General features: G+C 45.3%; 1 protein-coding gene across 8 annotated transcripts in view; it reads left to right on the top strand.

The window, feature by feature from the left end:
* The window catches only part of RBM47 (RNA binding motif protein 47), a 91,234-nt gene extending 72,534 nt beyond the window's left edge, over positions 1–18,700 (top strand). For 5 of the 8 annotated variants that reach the window (XM_081208901.1, XM_081208902.1, XM_081208903.1 and 2 more), the window contains 4 exons: positions 9,696–10,841; positions 14,338–14,544; positions 17,136–17,332; positions 18,435–18,700. In XM_081208901.1, the coding sequence (XP_081065027.1) occupies positions 9,719–10,841; positions 14,338–14,544; positions 17,136–17,332; positions 18,435–18,680 (1,773 nt within the window). In that variant the 5' untranslated portion in view covers positions 9,696–9,718 and the 3' untranslated portion in view covers positions 18,681–18,700. The remainder of the gene's footprint in view (positions 1–9,695; positions 10,842–14,337; positions 14,545–17,135; positions 17,333–18,434) is intronic. The other 3 variants (XM_081208906.1, XM_081208907.1, XM_081208908.1) reach the window with 3 other exon arrangements.
* The last annotated feature ends 2,681 nt before the right edge of the window (positions 18,701–21,381 follow it).

The following is a 21,381-nucleotide window of genomic DNA, read 5'->3' as shown; positions in this document are numbered from 1 at the left end:
GTTCCCTCGCTGCGAGAAGTGAGGTTATAGGGCACCAGGCAGAGGGCCTTCTCAGTAGTGGCGCCTGCCCTGTGGAACACCCTCCCAGCAGATGTCAAGGCAATAAACAACTATTTTACTTTTATAAAACAACTGAAGGTGGCCCTGTTTAGGGAAGTTTTTAATGTCTGACACTGTATTGTTTTGAATATTCTGTTGGAAACTGCCCAGAGTAGCTGGGGAAACCCAGCCAGATGGGCGGGGTATAAATGATTAATATTTATTTATTTAATAATAATAATAATAATAATAATAATAATAATAATAATAATGCAGTAAAACAATATGTGCTTTTAAACCAAGCAGGCAGCTGCATATTGACTGCGGTGTATATGTTGCATTTAAATTGAAAACAATTCTTAGACTGCAGCTCAAAAAACAGCAGGAGGGAAATCTCTACACCCCAACCTTCTTAGCCCAGGATCACATTTATAAACATAAGAAACCCTGTGGGTCCCACAAAATATTCATTTCATAGTAGTAAAGCTAGAGATGCTCTGCCTTACACAGTGATATCATTGGACCAGCTGAGTATGTTCCACTTTGACTGGCAGCTGCTCTGTTTGGTTTCAGACAGTGGCATTTCCTTTTGCCCGGGCTTGAACTTGCGGTACCCTTTAAATACAAAAAAAGATGCCTCCACATTTGTATGCATCTTTTTTTTTTTTTTTTGGTCATAAACCAACATCCCAGTCCGGGAGAGGTGAGGGCGGGGGATGCCTTCTGCTCCATAATCACGTTACGCTTTGCTGCGAAGTAGGTGGGTATCGCATTATGATCCGACCGCCCAAATGCATGTGAAATTTCAGTGTTGATTTCTAGCCGTGCCTATTTGCTTGTGTGCTCTCGTTGTGGAGATATGAGGAGGGGACAACTACCTCAGAACCGCATACTGCTTTAAATGCACGCACTTGCAGCGGGGTCTTTATTCTGCTTTGGACAGAATATTCCGGAAGCGGTACTATTTTCCTTTGTTGAAGAAAAAAGGGTTCCTGGTCCAGAGAAGAGGGTTATGGAATCAGTATCCTATTGAGCTCAGTATCAGTATCCTAAGCACATCATCTGTGACCACAACATCTCCGAGCTCCTCTTAGCTTACTCAAAGTTTCAAGCTACCTCTCTGCTGGATTAATGCACTCTCCCCCCCTTCTCTTTAAATACACCCAGCAGGCTGTTGTCCCAACAGCTGTCATCTTGTGACGCCTTGACATGCCAGGACCTTGTCAGCCCTTGGGACACTGAATGTCATTTTTACAACCGTTGAGCTAGAACATGATTTAACTTTCTAAAGCAGGCTGAACACCAGTTCAAAGCAGAGGGTTGGGGAGCAGTGCTAGGATAGCGGTTTGATGTTAAAACTCATGGACTGTCACTAATTTTTCAGGTGGGATTAAAATTCAGGTTGCACCACTGAGATGGTTTTGGAGGATCTTACACCAGGAACAGGAAAAATGCCTGGAAGGTATTGGATGAATGCTTGCTTGACACAACCTCTAGCCTCCTCACAAACAAATCAGGATGAGTTAATAGCCAATGTTGTCTAATCTCCCTGCAAATTGAAGAATTAATGTTCAATAAACAGATATAATCTCAAAGCAACCATTGAGTGGTCTTCACCATGATATCTTCAGATGTGTCATACTTAGCACAGATACAGCTATATACAAACTTTTCTGTGTTGAGGGTGGTCCATCCCATCGTGGCCTTAGCACACTGTTGGTTAGTTCGAACAACCATTTCCTCCCGCAAGTTACTTTTCTATTGCAGGACCAAGCATCGGGCTCCCCATACCCCAATCCATGCAAATAAGAGACCAATGAGACTGCTTTGGGGTCAAAACAGGCCACATCTTTATTGAATATAGATGAAAGAGGCTTGGCTTGGTCATGGGGCAATCAAAATACCGTATTTTTTGCTCTATAAGACTCACTTTCCTCCTCCTAAAAAGTAAGGGGAAATGTGTGTGCGTCTTATGGAGTGAATGCAGGCTGCGCAGCTATCCCAGAAGCCAGAACAGCAAGAGGGATTGCTGCTTTCACTGCACAGCGATCCCTCTTGCTGTTCTGGTTTCTGAGATTCAGAATATTTTTTTTCTTGTTTTCCTCCTCCAAAAACTAGGTGCGTCTTGTGGTCTGGTGCGTCTTATAGAGCGAAAAATACGGTACTTCCGGCCCGCCAGAATACTTCAATGGTCAATCCAGATGGGGGTTCCTAAGACTTACATCAAATAGGGTGACTACTGTCTGGGGGAGTGCCTACGAACGCAGACATGGCCACTCCCCCCGGATCCCTTTAAAGGGATACTCCAGCGTTTGGAGGGGCAGGCGGAGACTACAACCTGCCCTCCATCCAAAGCAAAGGATTGCCGCAATGCCCAACCGGTTGTGACGATTGCTATGAGGTAGGCAAAACCACCAGCTAGGTGCTAATTAGCCCAGTTAACCCGACCCCTTAAAAAATGGCAACCACCGTAGCCACAGCAAAGTCGTTTACTATCAGCGTAAGCCGAAGGCGGGCGGGCAGGGAAAGGAACGAACAGGTAATACCCCAGATGCAGGCTGCTTAAATGAGCAAGGAGTGGATGTGAGGAAAACCTACCTTCTCTGTCAGCTCCGCCCTCTGGCACAGCCCGAGTCTCTAGCCTACATCCCCATTCGCCAAAGCCGGGTGCAGGATAGGATCCAGTTCTTTATAGGCGGAGGGGGCTTACCGTATTTTTTGCTCTATAAGACTCACTTTTCCCCTCCTAAAAAGTAAGGGGAAATGTGTGTGCGTCTTATGGAGCGAATGCAGGCTGCGCATTTATCCCAGAAGCCAGAACAGCAAGAGGGATCGCTACTTCCACTGCACAGCGATCCCTCTTACTGTTCTGGCTTCTGGTATTCAGAATATTTTTTTTCTTGTTTTCCTCCTCCAAAAACTAGGTGCGTCTTGTGGTCTGGTGCGTCTTATAGAGCGAAAAATACGGTAGGCCCCCACAGCCTATCAGGAAGGGCACCACTGTTCCAGTTCCCTCGTTGGGGCCCCAGTGAAGCCTCTGCCGTCGTGCAATGTCGCTACACTAAGAGGCGTGAGCGGACTTGCGAAATCTCTTGCAATTTTGCCCCCCCCCCCAAAGCACAATAACTTCGGGCAAAACTTTTTTTAAAAAAAAAGCTCAGCAACTTTTCTGTTTGGCTTTTCACCATTTGAAATATGGCAACAGCCCTACCTGAAGTGTTGCTATTGTACTGCATGAAACCACCTGTAAGCTCTGCATAAACCGCAGTTCCCTCATAGCTGCACTTAGCAGCTTCGGCTAAATCCGGGGCCGGTGTTTCTCAGCTTGGGTTCCTCACAGTGTCCTGTGGAAAGAACTGCCCTTTCTCAATACAGTGGTACCTCTGGTTACGTACTTAATTCATTCCGGAGGTCCGTTCTTAACCTAAAACTGTTCTTAAGCTGAAGCACCAGTTTAGCTAATGGGGCCTCCTGCTGCTGCCGTGCCCCCCCCCCGCGATTTCTGTTCTCATCCTGAAGCAAAGTTCTTAACCCGAGGTACTATTTCTGGGTTAGCGGAGTCTGTAACCTGAAGCGTATGTAACCCGAGGTACCACTGTACTCAATAAGAAAATGCAGCGCAGGAGAGGTTACCAAGTGAGTTAGTGATGGAGGAGCGAGACCTTCCGCCACAAGCAAGACAGAGGAGGAGGGGAAGGAGACATGGCCTGAGGAGAGTCCTAGTTGCTGCATCAGGAGACTTGGCGGACCAGATGAGGCCCATAAACCAGAAGCTCCCCATCCCCAAATTATGCTACGCAGATGAGCAGATATATATATATATATATATATATATATGCTTTCGTAGATTTTCACGGGTACAGGAATGCAGGTTTTGGTGTCTTCGGGTGTCTTCCCGTGTAAGAGTTGGGGTGTCTAGGCGACGTTTCGACGAGGTCTCACTCGTCATCTTCAGGCTGGTGCTTTCGGCTTCTTGTTACTGGAACAGAGCAGGATCTCAGTGTTTGAGTTCCTATAAATACTGTTGAGGGGGTGTGGTGTATAGCCTCCAACGTTCTGGGCAGAGAGGAAGTTCCCAGGTTAGTGTGCCTTTTCTTCTTTTGTTCATTAATTACTTGAGGGATATCTTGAGTGATTTCTTGAGTGATATTCTGAGTACCACTTAGGAGGGTCATTAGGTGTGGATTAGTTGCTAAAGCTTTCGTGTCTTGACCTCTTGAGCTGTGAAGAGTTTTTCTGAGAAGATGGCTGTACTGCAAATAGTTGTGCTCTGGCTTGGCTTCGTGTATAGGGGCGAGCTGTGGTTTTGTGCCCTGTGCCAGCCAGATCTGTGTAGGGATTGCAGGGGGGTGCAGCATCCGGAGGTGCCACTATGGTTTGGCTACTAGAGAAACGCCAGAAGCCCAGCCACCCTCCACAACAACCCATGAAACAAACAGTACATAACATATCAGACAGGATCCTCACCTCAACTGAAACCAAAGTACTCTCCAAAGGTTTCAACTTTGCAGTCGCCCCGAAACGCATCCCCACGGAAAACATCATATGCGGAGTCGAAGCTAGCCTAACCAAAATCAACCCAGATGAAGCCAATAAAATCAGACTTGAAGTCACCAACATCCTCTGCTCCAGCAAACCACCCAGAAGCAATTTACACAAAGAAGAACGGAAAGCACTCACCAACCTGAGGAAAGACAACAACATAATCATTCTCCCAGCAGACAAAGGTAATGCCACTGTTGTGATGAACACATCGGACTACCAAGCAAAACTATCAAATCTACTCCAAGACCCTACCTACCAACCTATAAAAACAGATCCCACCACCTATCTGGAAAAAACCACCAAATCCAAAATAAAAGCCTCTCCTATCAGTGAAGAAATCCAGCTAAGAATCATCCCCAGAGAAAAATCATCCAGATGCCCCAAACTCTACGGTCTCCCCAAGATACACAAAGAAGGAACACCACTCAGACCAATAGTCAGCTCCATAGGCTCACCTCTACAAAATCTCGCTAAATTTCTCGCTAAGCAACTTCAGCCCTATGCAGAATCTATCGCTTCACACGTTACAAACTCCTTCCAGTTCATAGAAACAATAAAGAAGCAAAACCTACATCCCGATGACCTACTTGTGAGCTTCGATGTTGTATCTCTCTTCACACAAGTGCCCATTAATGAAGCCTTGACAGCCATTCAAAACAAATACAATCCCCCCGAATACATCCTGGACCTGACCAACCACTGCCTAACCAACACGTACTTCATCCACAATGGACAAAGATACAAACAGATAGAAGGAGCACCTATGGGATCACCCCTCTCTCCGGTCATCGCAAATCTGTACATGGAACACTTTGAAACCAATGCCTTAGACAAGTCAGAACACAAACCCAAACTTTGGCTCAGATATGTTGACGACACCTTTGTAATTTGGCCACACGGGAAGGAAAAACTAGATAGCTTCCTCACACATCTCAACAGCCTACACCCCAAAATACAATTCACTATGGAAATAGAAGCCAACAACCAACTTCCCTTCCTTGACGTCCTAATCTACAAAAAACCTGATGGCTCCCTAGGACACACTATCTACCGGAAAAAAACACACACCAACCGCTACTTACATGCACAATCACACCACCACCCTGCACAAATAAACTCCGTAGCCAAGACTCTCATCTCCAGAACCAAACGCCTGGCTGACAAAGACCACTTGACAACTGAGTTACAGAATCTCTCAAATGTGTTAATCGCCAACGGATACCAGCAAAACAGGGTTACGAAGCTAATCCAAAAAGAAACACCCCCCAAAAACCAAGACACAGAAGAAAACAATGGCATGGCCCTCCTTCCTTATATCAAGGGCACTACAGATAAAATTAGCAAAATCCTCCATAAACACAATATCAAAACAGCCTTTTGCACCAACCAAAAAATAGCCAATATCCTCAGAAACCCCAAAGATAAAATCCAGCTAGAAAACCAAGGGGTCTATGAAATACCCTGCAAAGTCTGCCCAGCCACGTACATTGGACAAACAAACAGACGAATAAATGCACGTATCGCAGAACACAAGAATGCCGTCAAAAAAGAAGAAAAAACTTCCTCTCTTTACCAACACATGAAAGAAACAGGACACGAAATTAATTTTGCAGATTCCAAATTGCTCTTTAACATGGAACATCACCACAAGAGAATAATCATGGAAGCCATCGAGATAGAGAAACACCCTCACAACATGAACAAGCGTGACGACACGTCCCGCCTGCCAGACATCTGGAAATTAGCCCTCCCCACAAAAACCGACACCAGAACCAGAGGCACACAGAACGCCATCTCCAATCAACCACACCAGACCCAAACCCAGACCCTCTCCACAGATAAATTACAGACACCATCCAGTAGCCAAACCATAGTGGCACCTCCGGATGCTGCACCCCCCTGCAATCCCTACACAGATCTGGCTGGCACAGGGCACAAAACCACAGCTCGCCCCTATACACGAAGCCAAGCCAGAGCACAACTAAGTGCAGTACAGCCATCTTCTCAGAAAAACTCTTCACAGCTCAAGAGGTCAAGACACGAAAGCTTTAGCAACTAATCCACACCTAATGACCCTCCTAAGTGGTACTCAGAATATCACTCAAGAAATCACTCAAGATATCCCTCAAGTAATTAATGAACAAAAGAAGAAAAGGCACACTAACCTGGGAACTTCCTCTCTGCCCAGAACGTTGGAGGCTATACACCACACCCCCTCAACAGTATTTATAGGAACTCAAACACTGAGATCCTGCTCTGTTCCAGTAACAAGAAGCCGAAAGCACCAGCCTGAAGATGACGAGTGAGACCTCGTCGAAACGTCGCCTAGACACCCCAACTCTTACACGGGAAGACACCCGAAGACACCAAAACCTGCATATATATATATATATATATGGACGACATGCCAACATCAGGTTTGCATTGATGAATACTCTGCATGTTTTGTTAGAGCAATAGAACAAAATAACCAAAAATGGTGCTTGCCATTTATGCAGCTCCATCCTAATTTACTGGTGGAAAATAGGGGACTGTTTGACACAGTTCCACAAGAAAGGCTATGTTTTCTTAATGGGCATCATTATTATTTTCCAAATTCCTATCCAATGAACCTAGTAAATTTTGCTCACTGTAGTTTTTTAAATGAAACTCTTTTGCATTCTTCGGGGAACATTTTAGGAAATTTCTACCTACCCCTTTCAACTGCCATTTTGTTTCAACCTCATCTGCAGTGCTACAGCTAACTTAATACAGTGGGAATGCCATAAATAAATGCTCAGCGTTTAAGGAGATAACAGAAATCACTGCGTTAAAGCTGACCGAAAGTCCAGAGGTAGCATTGTTATCAATTTACGATGGGGTGGAGGGTTCACAGCCTCTGAAGGACTTGCTCACAAATTTATTGACAGCTGCACAAATTATTATAGCTAGGAAGTGGAAGGGGTAAGGAGAATATAAAATGAAAGAATGGTAGAGTTGTGGGATATAGCTATTAACGATAAATTAACAAGTGCCATCAAGGTAAGAGAGGGACTATGTAGGAGAAATGATTGTGAGGAGACATGAAAGGTGTTTGTAGAATTTGTGCTGTTAAAACAGAAAGGGCTCAAACCATCGCAAGAGGAGTTGAAATTTTGGGAGGTTGGATAGTTACAATGGAATGGTCTCAGTGGTGGGGTGCACTTCTTATTCTTATTTATTTATGATTATTACTTTGTCAAAATAAAAAATAAAATAAAGAAATGCTTTCACCTTGTCAACATTATATCACTTCTTTTTTGGGGGGTCAGTTGCCTTTTATTGACACACTGTGTGTCGGAGAAAGCATAACAGCAACAGAGGAATAAAAGAGCCCCAGTGATCTTCAGGGGTATAGATTGAAGATTTTGACTTGTGTGTATGCATGTGTGAGTTGAGCTTGTGGCTAAGATTCTCATGACTGTTAAGGACAATATGCGATTATATGAAATCCGTCCCAAGTTTCCATATCAAAAGTACGCTGATCAAAATGCCCCTTGGGAAAATAATTGGAGTCTAATAAGATTCATCCTGGGATGTTGTAACATTTTTGTGTCTGCGCATCAGATCACTAATCCCTTTCCGTCCTCCACATCTTTGCATCATCTGTTCTAGTCATCTTGTTTTCAAATGTTAAATAGTATTTTAATATTTCTTTTTTAAGTAAGAGTTTGGCTGCATTAAATCATTGCGGGAGGAGGCATGCTTTCATAAATCAGGGTGGGGCAGCTCTGCACATCTTTGCTGACTGGGGCTGCAGGGACTTGTAGTTCAAAACACTTATTATTATTATTATTATTATTATTATTATTATTATTATTATTATATTTATTTATACCCCGCCCATCTGGCTGGGTTTCCCCAGCCACTCTGGGTGGCTCCCAAAATAATATTAAAAACACAATAAAACATCAAACATTAAAAACTTCCCTAAACAGGACTGCCTTCAGATGTCTTCTAAAAGTCAGATAGTTGCTTATTTCCTTGACATCTGATGGGATACGGGCGCCACTGCCAAGGAGGTTCCCTGTAACCTCACTTCTTGCATTGAGGAAACCACCAGAAGGCCCTAGGACCTGGACTTCAGTGTCTGGGCTGAACAATGAGGGTGGAGATGCTCCTTCAGGTATACTGGGCCAAGGCTGTTTAGGACTTTAAAGGTCAGCACCAACACTTTTAATTGTGCTCGGAAACATACTGGGAGGCAATGTAGGTCTTTCAGGACCAGTATTATATGGTCTCAGCGGCCACTTAGACTGCATCGCATTGGGAAAGGTTGTTCTACAGAGAGGATCTAGGTTGTAAGCATTCCTGAATATGTTCTATGTTAGCATCTTCATTACCATGCGAGGAAACAGTATCCTTTTAAGCAGCAACTCTGCAACCTTGCAAGCCAAACCAGTAAGCAACGTGGAAAACTGCTTCATGGCAACTTTTATAGAAATCGCATAGATAGACCAATTTTCAAACTTGTGTTATTAATCCCAACAATTCCTAAGAACCTTCACCCCACATCTTGTTCCAAGTGGTACCTTGATAGTCGAACAGCTTGGCTGCCTAACAAATCGGCTCCCAAACGCTGCAAACCCGGAAGTGAATGTTCCGGTTTGCGAACGTTTTTTGAAAGCTGAACATCCGATGCGGCTTCCGCTTGAGTGCAGGAAGCTCCTGCAGCTAATCGGAAGCTGTGCCTCAGTTTTCGAACCGTTTCAGGACTCAAAACAGAGTCCCAGAACCAGAATGTGAGAACCAAGGTACTGCTGTACGTTGAACCGTGGTTTGGCAGTGCTGCCTGGACCAACCTGAGCAAACCCAGCCCATGTAGATGGGAGAAGGATCTTGGCAGGGTTTTGTTTTACTTTCACATAGGCCTTGTTACAGAACCCATCTTCACGTGTCGTGCTTTGTCGAGAAGAGTTTGTTTGCATGTCAACGTTGCCATATACGAACCGAGCCAAATCTTGTTGCTAGGTGTATGTTTGCCTTTTTGTAATCGCACTTCCCTTCCAAGAACTACCCAGATCTCATGCGATAGAAACGTTCCCATGTTGCCGACTGCATCTAACGTCCTCCTTTCTGACCTCTTTGTTCAGGTACTTTGAATGATCAGGACATAATGACAGCTGAAGACTCCGCTGCCAGGATGAATAACGATTCTTCCAACATGCAGTCAAATAAGGTCCCCGAAGGTGTGGCCGGTGCACCGAACGAAGCTGCGCTTCTGCAACTAATAGAACGTACGGGTTACGCCATGGTGCAGGAGAACGGGCAGCGCAAGTATGGCGGACCGCCACCGGGCTGGGAAGGGCTTCATCCTCCCCGCGGATGCGAAGTCTTTGTGGGCAAAATCCCTCGCGACGTCTACGAGGACGAGTTAGTGCCCGTCTTCGAAACCGCGGGGAGAATCTACGAAATGCGCCTGATGATGGACTTTGACGGGAAAAACCGTGGCTACGCCTTTGTGATGTACACCCAAAAATACGAAGCCAAGCGTGCCGTCAAAGAGCTGAACAACTACGAAATCCGTCCAGGGAGGCTGTTAGGGGTGTGCTGCAGCGTGGACAACTGTAGGCTGTTCATCGGAGGGATCCCCAAAATGAAAAAGAGAGAAGAAATTCTAGAAGAGATCTCCAAGGTGACGGAAGGCGTGCTCGACGTCATTGTGTACGCCAGCGCAGCGGATAAGATGAAAAACAGAGGGTTTGCCTTCGTGGAGTACGAAAGCCACAGGGCAGCCGCCATGGCGAGGAGGAAACTGATGCCCGGCCGAATCCAGCTTTGGGGTCACCAGATTGCAGTTGACTGGGCCGAGCCGGAAATCGATGTTGACGAAGATGTCATGGAGACGGTCAAAATCCTGTACGTGAGGAATTTGATGATTGAAACCACCGAGGATACAATTAAGAAAGTGTTTGGGCAGTTCAACCCCGGATGTGTGGAACGGGTTAAAAAAATACGAGATTATGCCTTTGTACACTTCACGAGTCGGGAAGATGCTGTTCATGCCATGAATAATCTCAATGGGACTGAACTCGAAGGGTCGTGCCTGGAAGTTACCTTAGCCAAGCCAGTAGACAAGGAACAGTACACCCGCTACCAGAAAGCAGCGAAAGGAGGAGCAACACCTGAAGTCACTCAGCAGCCGAACTACGTTTACTCATGTGATCCGTACACCTTGGCATATTATGGATATCCGTATAATGCTCTGATTGGCCCAAATCGAGAATATTTTGTGAAAGGTTAGTAGACAACTTTTGGCCCCCTTTGGGGTTATCTGGGACAGCTTTCCTTAAGTACACCAGCGGCATGGAAATTCTAGTCGTTATTGATCCAGAGCAGATTCCAGCGTATAGTTAGCAGAGTAAAAACCTAAACATGTTGCAGGATTCCCCAAAAATAGACCAGAGGCAACTGTATTTCATCCAGCAGAGCTTTACTGCTGCTGAAGGCAAATGAGCATAATGGTCACAAATCCAATACATTCAGGATTGGCACTGTCCATAAGAAATCCAGTTGCTGTGGACTAGGGGCACTAGGCTAGTCCCTGAAATATTCCCAGTAAATTAGAGTATTGACATATTAAAGCCTTGTGCCTCCTTCCCAAATCCTGGGAAGCTTCTACCTGGCTTAGGGAGGCATGTGCGATGCTCCCAAGAGGGTCAAAGATCCCTCCTGCCATCTTCCCAACACCTGCCCAACTTTGGGAAGGAGGCATCAGGGCTCCAGCATTCTGTCCAAGGCCGGGAGCCTACTTCCTGTATTGTTATCGTCTCGTGATACTAAACTTGTGTATCTCCATGCTTGTTAGTTCAGAAACGAAACAGGGCTTCCCAACACTACGGTAGGGGTTTCGGCAAATTTATGCGACTCTAGACATGGATACGTGCATACGTAATTTCATTTGTCGCGGCTTACGACATGAAAAATATACCCAACTACAACTTGACGGAAGTAGTCATAAACAATAAATAAAACATTTAAAAATACACAGCCCAACAGGCATGTCTATTAAATCACAAATTTAAAAAGAAATGGGGGTGGGGGGAGGCAAAAACAGTCTGAGGAAGACGGAGAATGCTCAAAGAGCTCCAGGAGAAAACAGACTGCTGAGCTTAGTGGTTAAGGTTTTCTTTTTTTCAAAGGACCATGGGTGGAAGGTGAATTCACCTGCTTGGAGGCAGGGTTCTACGAAGCTGAAAGGTGAATAAATAATCCCTACCTTTCAGGTAGAAGGAAAAGGAACATTTCCATTTGCTGCTTCCTTTAAGCCTTTTCACTGCCCACCCCTGCCAGTATATAGCAATAAAAACCCCTGCGTTTGGACCTGCCGATTTTAGGGCTATATACTGGGATGGAGGTTTCTAGGGAATGGGAAAGCAAATAGCACTTTCTTAAAATATCTTCCCTCCCATGTCTCAACCCCCCCCCCCAAAGAACACCCAAAAGTACAGTTGGTTGATTGCATTTACTGTATTTTTTGCTCAATAAGACTCACTTTTTCCCTCCTAAAAAGTAAGGGGAAATGTGTGTGCGTCTTATGGAGCGAATGCAGGCTGGACAGCTATCCTAGAAGCCAGAACAGCAAGAGGGATTGCTGCTTTCACTGCGCAGCGATCCCTCTTGCTGTTCTGGCTTCTGAGATTCAGAATATTTTTTTTCTTGTTTTCTTCCTCCAAAAATTAGGTGCGTCTTGTGGTCTGGTGCGTCTTATAGAGCAAAAAATATGGTGTATCCCTTAGTTTTTCCCCACCCCTCACAACAACCCTGTAAAGTAGATCAGTCTGAGTACTATTGATTCTCCCAGTGAGCTTCATGGCTGAGACACGGCTATAATGATGGAATTCTATTGTGGTTTTAATTGTAGATTTCATTGCATTACATTTATAGATTGTTAACTGCTCTGGTATCATTTAGATGAAGAGCAGTTCCATGCCAGTTGCAGCCCTTAACCGGAGCACTCCAATGCACTGCAACATTTTGCCGTGGGCCCCTAGTTGTCTTCGCCTTGAGGCCAATTTCCAGCATTCAAACTCCCTTAAACGCACAGGCAATTTCCCTTGCCTGGTGTTCTGCAGGAGTGTGCAGAGAGCACAGAGATGAACTGTACTCTCCGGAGGTCCTTGCAGAGAAGGCCTCTGTCCACATGGACCCTGCCCATTAAGAACGAAGCACATTTTGCTAGCTTTTAGTAGAAGCTGCCATCGTTCTTTCCCTGTGACCAACAGCATCTCCAAAACCATTCCATTAATTTCTTTCGATAAAGTGACACTTCAAAGATGCCAGTATGCCCATGGATACATTTTTTCCAAATTACGTCCTTGCATAAAAATGAACGACTCCCATTGATTTCTAAAGGCATTTATCATGTCAACTATTATCTGTTGGTTGTTTCGCATAAATCAAACCCTTGATTAAAAACAAAAAAACCTTGCAAAACTGAATGGCTTGTGGTCATATCATTTTATCATATGTACTATTGTGCTGTGATCTAAACCACTGAGCCTCTTGGGCTGGCCGATTGGAAGGTCGGCGGTTCAAATCCCCACAATGGAGTGAGCTCCTGTTGCTCTGTCCCAGCTCCTGCCAACCTAGCAGTTCGAAAGCATGCCAGTGCCAGTAGATAAATAGGTACCACTGCAGCAGGAAGATAAACGGCGTTTCCGTGTGCTCTGGTTTCCGTTACAGTGTCCCGTTGCACAAGAAGTGATTTAGTCCTGCTGGCCACATGACCTGGAAAGCTGTCTGCGGACAAATGCTGGCTCCCTCGGCCTGAAAAAGTGATGAGCGCCTCAACCCCATAGTCGCCTTTGACTGGATGTAACCATCCAGGGATCCTTTAGCTTTTAGCTTTTACCTTATTATCATTATTGCAAGCAGTAATCAGTTTTAGCAACTGAGATCTGCAACAAAATGTTGCTGTGTAGAGTGTTCAGATCACACTCAGTACTCCTTGGTCTGTTTAGGTTTTTCCCCCCTCTTAGGCAGTCGGCCAGCTTTAATCACAAAAATGAAATGCCTGCAGGGTTTTCCTGCTGCAGAAAGCTCGTGTGAGAGCATCTCAGAGCCCTTGAAGTTCTCTACCTTGCTTGGGGATGAGGACCAAGGCCTGCTTAGGTCCAGAAAGAACGAGATGATGGTGCAGGGGCAGTTCTGGGGTTGTCCTGGTTATATGCAATTTTATTTTACAATCCTTGGAACCGAAGTCCCCACGCAAGTTGTGAGTCACCTGTATCTCAGACATCTAAAGCAGCTACAGGTAGGTAGCCGTGTTGGTCTGCCATAGTCAAAATAAAAAAATTCCTTCCAGTAGCACCTTAAAGACCAACTAAGTTAGTTCTTGGTATGAGCTATCGTGTGCATGCACACTTCTTCAGATAGCTCATACCAAGAACTAACTTAGTTGGTCTTTAAGGTGCTACTGGAAGGAATTTTTTTATTTTATCTAAAGCAGCGTTAGAAAATCTTGCTAGGACACTCAACCGATGAGACAAGAAGATAGCAAAATACTAAAATACTCCTTAAGCTAAAATAAAAACATGTACCAATCCTAATAGCTAATGTCTGGGCTTTACATTCAGTACTACAGATAAGGCAGAAAGCTCTTGCACTCTTTGTAAACCTTTCGTTGCTTCCTTCTTCCAGCATTAGATTGTAGACTTTCCAGTCTAGTGGATGCTAATGCTTCCTTGTGAGTTTAGCGGATCCATTGTATGGTGTGTGTTTTCTATTCCCAAGCAGGCAGCGTTCGAGGCAGAGGACGAGGTGCAGCAGGGAACAGACTCCCCGGCCCGAGAGGCTCGTACCTGGGGGGCTATTCTGCAGGCCGTGGCATATATAGCCGATACCATGAAGGGAAAGGGAAACAGCAAGAAAAAGGATACGAACTTGTGCCTAATTTGGAATTGTCTGCTGTCAACCCCGTGGCCATTAAACCCGGCACTGGTCAGTATGATTTATTGAGATGGGGAGCTAAATATGTTCTCCCTTTCAGGGTGCTTTTAGATATCAGCTTTCCCTGCAAACCTATACAGTAGCTGTCAGAGTGCTATCAGTGGCTCCCGCCTGGTTGCCCAGGGAAGTATAAATACGAGGAAAAGATTATTACAGTCCTTAAAAGGGAGAGGCTATAGAACCCAGCCTCGTTGATGATGGCGTCCTTGAGCTCTTTGCTCTCCTACAGGGGAGACGCAAGTTCTGCCGATTAAGGTTGGACATATTCCATGAGACTCTTAAACTCAGCATCGTGGGTTTGAACCCCGCGTTGGGCAGAAGAGTCCTGCCTTGCAAGGGTCGGACCCTGGTGGTCCCTTCCAACTCTACAGTTCTGTGATTCCATGGTTCTAATTTCAGTTTCTCCCTGTTTCTCCTTCTTTCCAATCTTAAATCCATTTCCACATCAGTCTGTGAAATAAGCCCTCCTGGAAATTCATCAGGATTGAAGTGCATTTCTCCCCCTAACATTCACATGTTCATATGCAATTTTCCCTAATATACACATTTTTGCAGAGCAATTTCCCCCTAACAGAATGTGTTTTTTGTATACTGTTTTCAACAACATATGCATTTGTTAATGCGCCCTTTACAACAGTGTTCCATTTTTGTACGCATTTCTTGGAGGGAGAACTTCACTGCGAAGTTTGGAAAAGAGCACATTTCAAAGGGTGGCTGTGTTTCAGTTCTTGTTTCAGAAAGGAGGTTTGACTTCAAATGTGAACTGAATTGAATTCCTCCCACACCCCGAGTGCCAATTCTCTTTCATCCCTAGTGCCAATTCCCCCTCTCCTCCTCAGCCCCTGAAGATCAGCTTCTGAGATCTGGGGGACCCTCCAAACCAAAGTGAAGGGTGGTGTGAGGGGCTTCAGGAAGCAGAGCGAATGGGCGAAAACGGCCTCCCCTCCTCCTCTCTTGGTGGAGGCATCTGCTAAAGCAAAAGCCCTTCTGTGTACACCAGAGCTTTTGCAAACTGCGTGTCGCGACACTTTAGTGTGTCACCTGCAATACGTTGGTGTGTCGTGCAAACGCTCCCCACGTTCTTCCCGAGATTGGAAAGTTAGTTTAACCTCCGGTTTGCTAGCAAAACTGAATTACTGCATCGCAAAATGATGCGTGTCTAGAAAGTGCATCGCCAACATGAAAAGTTTGGAAAGCTCTGTGCACACAAAGTCATCAAACTGGATTGCATCCTAGGTCTGCCTAGGTCCAACATGCTGGAAAATGCAAGTAATGTTGTGTCCTCCTCGTGTGAGCAAACATGCACATATCAGAGAGAGAAGCAGCTTTCATGGGCATCTGTCAGGGACTGGGCAGAGGAGGAATGGTGGAGACCACTTTCCCAGCCTGACCCTTCCAGAGAAGAAGAAGACAGTTCAGAAATACAACAGTGGTTTGAGGGAGGTCACAGCTCAGAGGCAGATGAGAAGAAAAGCTGGAAAATAATGAGAGAGGAGGAAGAAGAAGTACCAGAGGGGGAACAGCTGACGGACACAGTGTCTTTAGAAACCATTCCAGACCCCCCTCCCAGAACCCGGCGGGCATTGAAAGTAGGAGAGCAGAGAGCTCATGTGCTGGTCCCAGGGGCTAACCGAGAGGCAAGGTACAGGTCCAGTCCGAGGTCGATGGTGCGGTATGGAGGCTGTCCGTCAAAGCTGTAGCTGGGTCCAAGGCGGGGAGTCGGGCGAGGTCAGGAACTCTGGCAGAAGAGCAAGGCAGGAACAGGCTAGCAACAATGTTGCTCCCACAACCTGGGACTGGGGCTGACTGGCTTTTATCTGCCCCGAGGCATAGGGCGGCCCCAGTCCACAGGTGACTCGTCTCTCCTGGCCTGGAGGCGAGCACTCCTCCTGCAGAAACTTAGTTCTCTCTGCCCTGAGCCTCTGCAGCTCAGGAGAGGCTGGAGGGTTACCAGACCCAGAGGCAACCTCCTCTTCCCCTGATGGGGCTGAGAGTGGAGCACCTTTAGGCAATGGGTCCTCCATCACCTCAGGAGCCAGAGCAGACTCAGTTGGTGCCTGCACCTGAGGATCCAGCACAGGTGAGGACCCTTCAGGCTCAGGCCCCAGCCCCGGCTCATCTGGTTCTGGAGGCAGGGAATCCTGTGCAGGCTGGGACTCCTCAGGTTCAGCCTCTGAGTTCGAATCCCAGGCCATCACAGCTCAGAGGCAGAAGGCACAGGCCAGCCACCGTAGGGATGACTTATAATGGGAGAGGGAGATGGGTGGGTTTTCACTCAGAGCAACACCATTACTCTAAGAGGCTGCATTTCTAAGCCTCTCTCTGTGAATATTGAATAAAAGCATTGGTAAGAACTTTCCTTGTCATATCCGTTCCTGGCAACCTACCATGGGGATTGGAACCTCTGACACCTGACAGCATCCGAGGAAAGGGATGCGTTCCATGACATTCCACAATGTGCTCCGGAACCCATACGTATCACGCTAGATTAAAAGCTACAATAACAAATGCCGAGTTAAGAGTGCCAGGATTATAATTGTCTCAAGCGTAGACTGAAAATATCCCGTTCTGGTCTATTTCAGTGGCTATCCCAACTATTGGTACCCAGTATTCCGTGTTTCAAGCAGCGCCAACAGCAAAGATGATCGAAGATGGGAAAATCCACGCCGTTGAGCATATCATCAGCCCCATTGCTGTCCAGCAGGATCCTGCTAGTGCGGCGGCGGCAGCTGCAGCAGCCGCCGTATTACCTTCAGTTTCAACCCCTCCTCCTTTTCAGGTAAATTTTGATCAAGGTGGTTCTACTGGATTATCCCTCCTTGTACATAGAAAGCCTGGCTTCTTGCCATGCTGCTGTTGAGAGAGTGTCCTTGTTGGGAAAACGAGACCCCTGTCTCCAAGTTCGTTCATTTGCGCTGCATTTGGGATCTGGCGGGAGCATATTGTTGTTATTTATCAAACTTGTACACCGCCCTTCATCCATAGCTCACAGCATAAAAATAAAAGGGGAAAGCACAAAATACATAATAAAAATACAAACAGCACAAAAAAATAACCTCCCTGCCCAGTGTGTGCAGGATAGATGTGCCAAACCAACACATTTTCAGGGCCCAACCAAATACCTGGCATATCCAATTGTGCGAAGATAGATAATCTGAACATAAATTATTTCAAAGGTTTTTCGGGGGGGTAGGCGGTGATTAGGGATGCCATGTGTCCTCTTTTCCCAAGACACATCCTCTTTTTCAGGGGTAAAATTTCCATCTGGGTGGATTAAATTTGTCAAAATGTCTCTGGTTATACTTTCTGGTTGAGACATAGACATAACTGGTGGTTGCTTTCCTCTTCTCTTTCTCCTCCCCCCCTCAGCAATATATCACAGCTTCTATAACCTACATATAGTAGGGGTATTTAAAATGAGAGTCGTCATAGCGTCCTCCTTTTTTCTCTCTCTTCAAAATATGACAACCCTTGCAATGATCATCAGAACATGTCCCTATTTCTAAAGCATCCCTCACAGTGAAGTACGAAGTCCTCTTATAACATTCTCCAAATGTTATAAAATCTGAGGGTGTTTGAGAGACGCTGGTGTGGGGAAGGCAGAAAGTGACCAAGTTACAGACAGCAAATTCTCACTGTTCCAAGAAAAAGGATGCGGCCTGGTTTCTAAAATATGCTTTGGCATGCAGGCTATAGAGTGTGAGACTCTTCATCTCACGGTCGTGGGTTCGAGTCCTACATGGGGGTCGGACTGCATGACCCTCGTGGCTCCTTCCGACTCGACAGTTCTACGATTCTATGTTGCAGCAGACCTTTTTCTTTCTTTTCTTGGGGGGGGGGACCTATTTCAGGGATTGAGATTTCACCGTTGTCGTTTCCAGGGCCGGCCCTTAACTCCCGTGTACACGATGGCTCCCAACGTGCAGAGAATCCCAGCTGCGGGGATTTATGGCGCAAGTTACGTTCCCTTCGCTGCCCCAGCCACGGCGACGATAGCCACACTACAGAAGAATGCCGCTGCTGCAGCCGCTGCAGCCGCTTACGGCGGCTATGCCAGTTATATTCCTCAGGCATTCCCAGCTGCAACATTTCAGGTTCCGATCCATGATGTCTATCAAACCTATTGAAACAGCTGGCCGTTTTTTTGGGGGGGGGTTAGAGGGTCTGGGGTGGGAGGGGTGGGATGCGATTGCATTGAAGGAACATTTTACTATTTATGAAGAAAGAACCTACTGCAGATAACTTACATTTGGATGCCAGAAAACTGCTGATGAAACCCGAAAGTGAAGTTCATATCAACGATATCATCGAGTTTGAAATCTTTTATACATATGAAGTTTTTACTAACTTTTTAGGCTGTTTTTTAAAAAAATTAATATGCCTGTATTCCTACATTTCTAAAACGGCTCGTTTTTCCAATGCCCATCCTTCTATGCAGGTTTATTACACAGCGGTAGGTTTTTAGCAATTATTTTCACCATATTTGTGGTATGAAGGTTATTTTTTAGCACGTTCTGCACTCCAGAGATTTCTATTTTGTAGTGCCTTTAATAATATATCAACTAAATATTGAAAAAGCGCATCTGAGCAGCTAGGGAAAAGTTTTTAAACAATATATTTTGAAGAATATATTCATATTTAAAGAATACATGCAATAGATTTTTTTTAAAAGAAAGAAATTATATACAAACGTGTGTCTTATTTAAAAAGTTAAACTGGAAAGTGCAATTTGAAAGTGACTGAGACCTCTGCATTACGTCCTGGCATTTGTATGGTTTCTTTGTTATCTGGAGCCACAACGAAGCCCCTCTTTGTTGATATAAAGATGCTCCCATGAATTAGCTCGGTTAAACTACGCTTAATTTTGAGAATAACCTGCTCCATAGAGCCACCTTAGATATTTATCAGCATTCTTTAATATTTTCCAGGCTCCGAGCATAAGCAATAAGCAAGTCTATTATATTTCATGGAGGGAAAATATCCTTCCAATTTGCTCATTTACTACAGAAACAGTTGCCCTAGGATTTTTATTTTTAAGGGTTTATGGAACCCAACGGCATCACTGCACATGTGAGTACAGCCATACCTCGAGTTACAGACACTTCAGGTTACGCGTTTTCGGGTTGCGCACCATGCCAAACCCGTAAGTACCGCAGAAGCGCCGAATCACGACCCACGCGTGAGCAGACGCGGCACTGAGGGTTGCGAACGTGCCTCCCACATGGATCACGTTCGCAACCCGAATGTCCACTGTAGTATGTAGATTGCTCCAAACTCCATCTGCAAACTTCTGTCTTCGGTGTTGCTCCTTCATGAGAAAGTAGGCCTACAGATGTCATGAAACCAAGTTCTCTTGTGGGAGGAACTATTTCTCAGTGACTCTGCATGCAGGAAATCTCACGTGGCATCTACACAAAATGGATTGGGTAGCAAGTGACCTCTGTGCCAGTCCATAGTAGTTGATACCAGCCTGACCCAGTGCAGTTCCTGTCTTATAGCAACTGTACCTTGGTTTCATTTATACAAGCACAGAAACCATGGTTAAACTTTGTGGTAGAGTTAGTTGGCACCCGAGAATCAGTGGTGTTGTATCCCAAGGTGCAAATGGCAGCGTTTACTCTAGATACTCATATTCTGTGCCTTTAGCTTCCATTTTTAAATAGAGGTTAAGCCAAAACTTGAATCTAAGTGAGAATGAACTAAAGGGCTGTTTGTCTCACGATGTGAATGCCGGCCATTTTGCCCCTGAGTCAAGAGGTTTTTAATATCTTTCTCAGATTTTTTTAGACATGGTATTTGACTCGTGACCAGTGGCCTTCGATGCCCGCTTCCATAGTTTCAGCTTTGGATAACTTTTTGTTTGTCCTAAATCCTTACCAATTTGACCTCTTTGGGTTGGCTGAATTTTGGCCTCGCACAAGGCGCCGCTGGAATTTGAAATTGCCCTGCTGCCATGCGCTAAGGTGTCCGTGTAAGAGGGTAAAAGTAACTGTCTGTGCTGGTACTTCTGCATCAAACCCAAACAAGTCAGGATTCCCTGATAAGGAAATATCAATTCTGCACCAACGCAAGTCAACCTTTGTGACCTGCACATAAAATCTAGTCCTTAGGAAAGTCGAGGAGCTATGTAGGGCATTGAAGTCCCCCTCTTTCATAGGCTGCTGGGAGTCTTATTCAACCACCTCTATGACACTAGACTTTCAATCTTCACGCTTTTCATGTGAACTAAAGTCCCTTTATTTTTTTAAGGACAAAAATAAAAGGCTCCAGAACTCAGCTTCCTAAGTATCTCTTAGCTACTTTCTAAGTTTTATAACAGATCGAGAGGAAAATCTGCAGATACGTGGGAGCTCGCTACATACACTGGTTACTCACATGTGCAGAGATTCAAAGGGGATAGTAGATTCCCTTTCCTACTTTGGGTTTTCTCATGTCCTGCTTTAGCGCTTTATACATGAATAACTTCTTTGAACTCCATAATGTGAACAAGCCCTGCATCCCAGTATAGTCTCAAACCTTCGTTCTTTTCTAGTGTATGCTGTAGAGACAAAAGAATGTACGCTAGTGTAGTCCAGGATGAAACATGCTCTTGTTCACCATAAATATTGCTTATTAAAGTAGCTGCGTCAGTTTCTTGCTGAGGTTAAGGGGCATAGTAATACAGTACTTAAGTGGGTTTTGTTCTCTCGCCTTATTCTCCTTTCCACACGTGGTTCCCAGTACCATTTAATGGGACTTGTGCATGTACACCGGAGAAGGAAGTTATATGGACCACTTTTTGTTTTTTTAAGCCTGTAAATATATTTGCAGTACATTTTAAGAGTCGTT

This window comes from Podarcis bocagei, assembly GCF_964188305.1.
Source record: "Podarcis bocagei genome assembly, chromosome: 9".
Taxonomy (NCBI): domain Eukaryota; kingdom Metazoa; phylum Chordata; class Lepidosauria; order Squamata; family Lacertidae; genus Podarcis; species Podarcis bocagei.
Note: the sequence above shows the minus strand (reverse complement) of the source record. Positions and strands in the feature narration are given on the sequence as shown.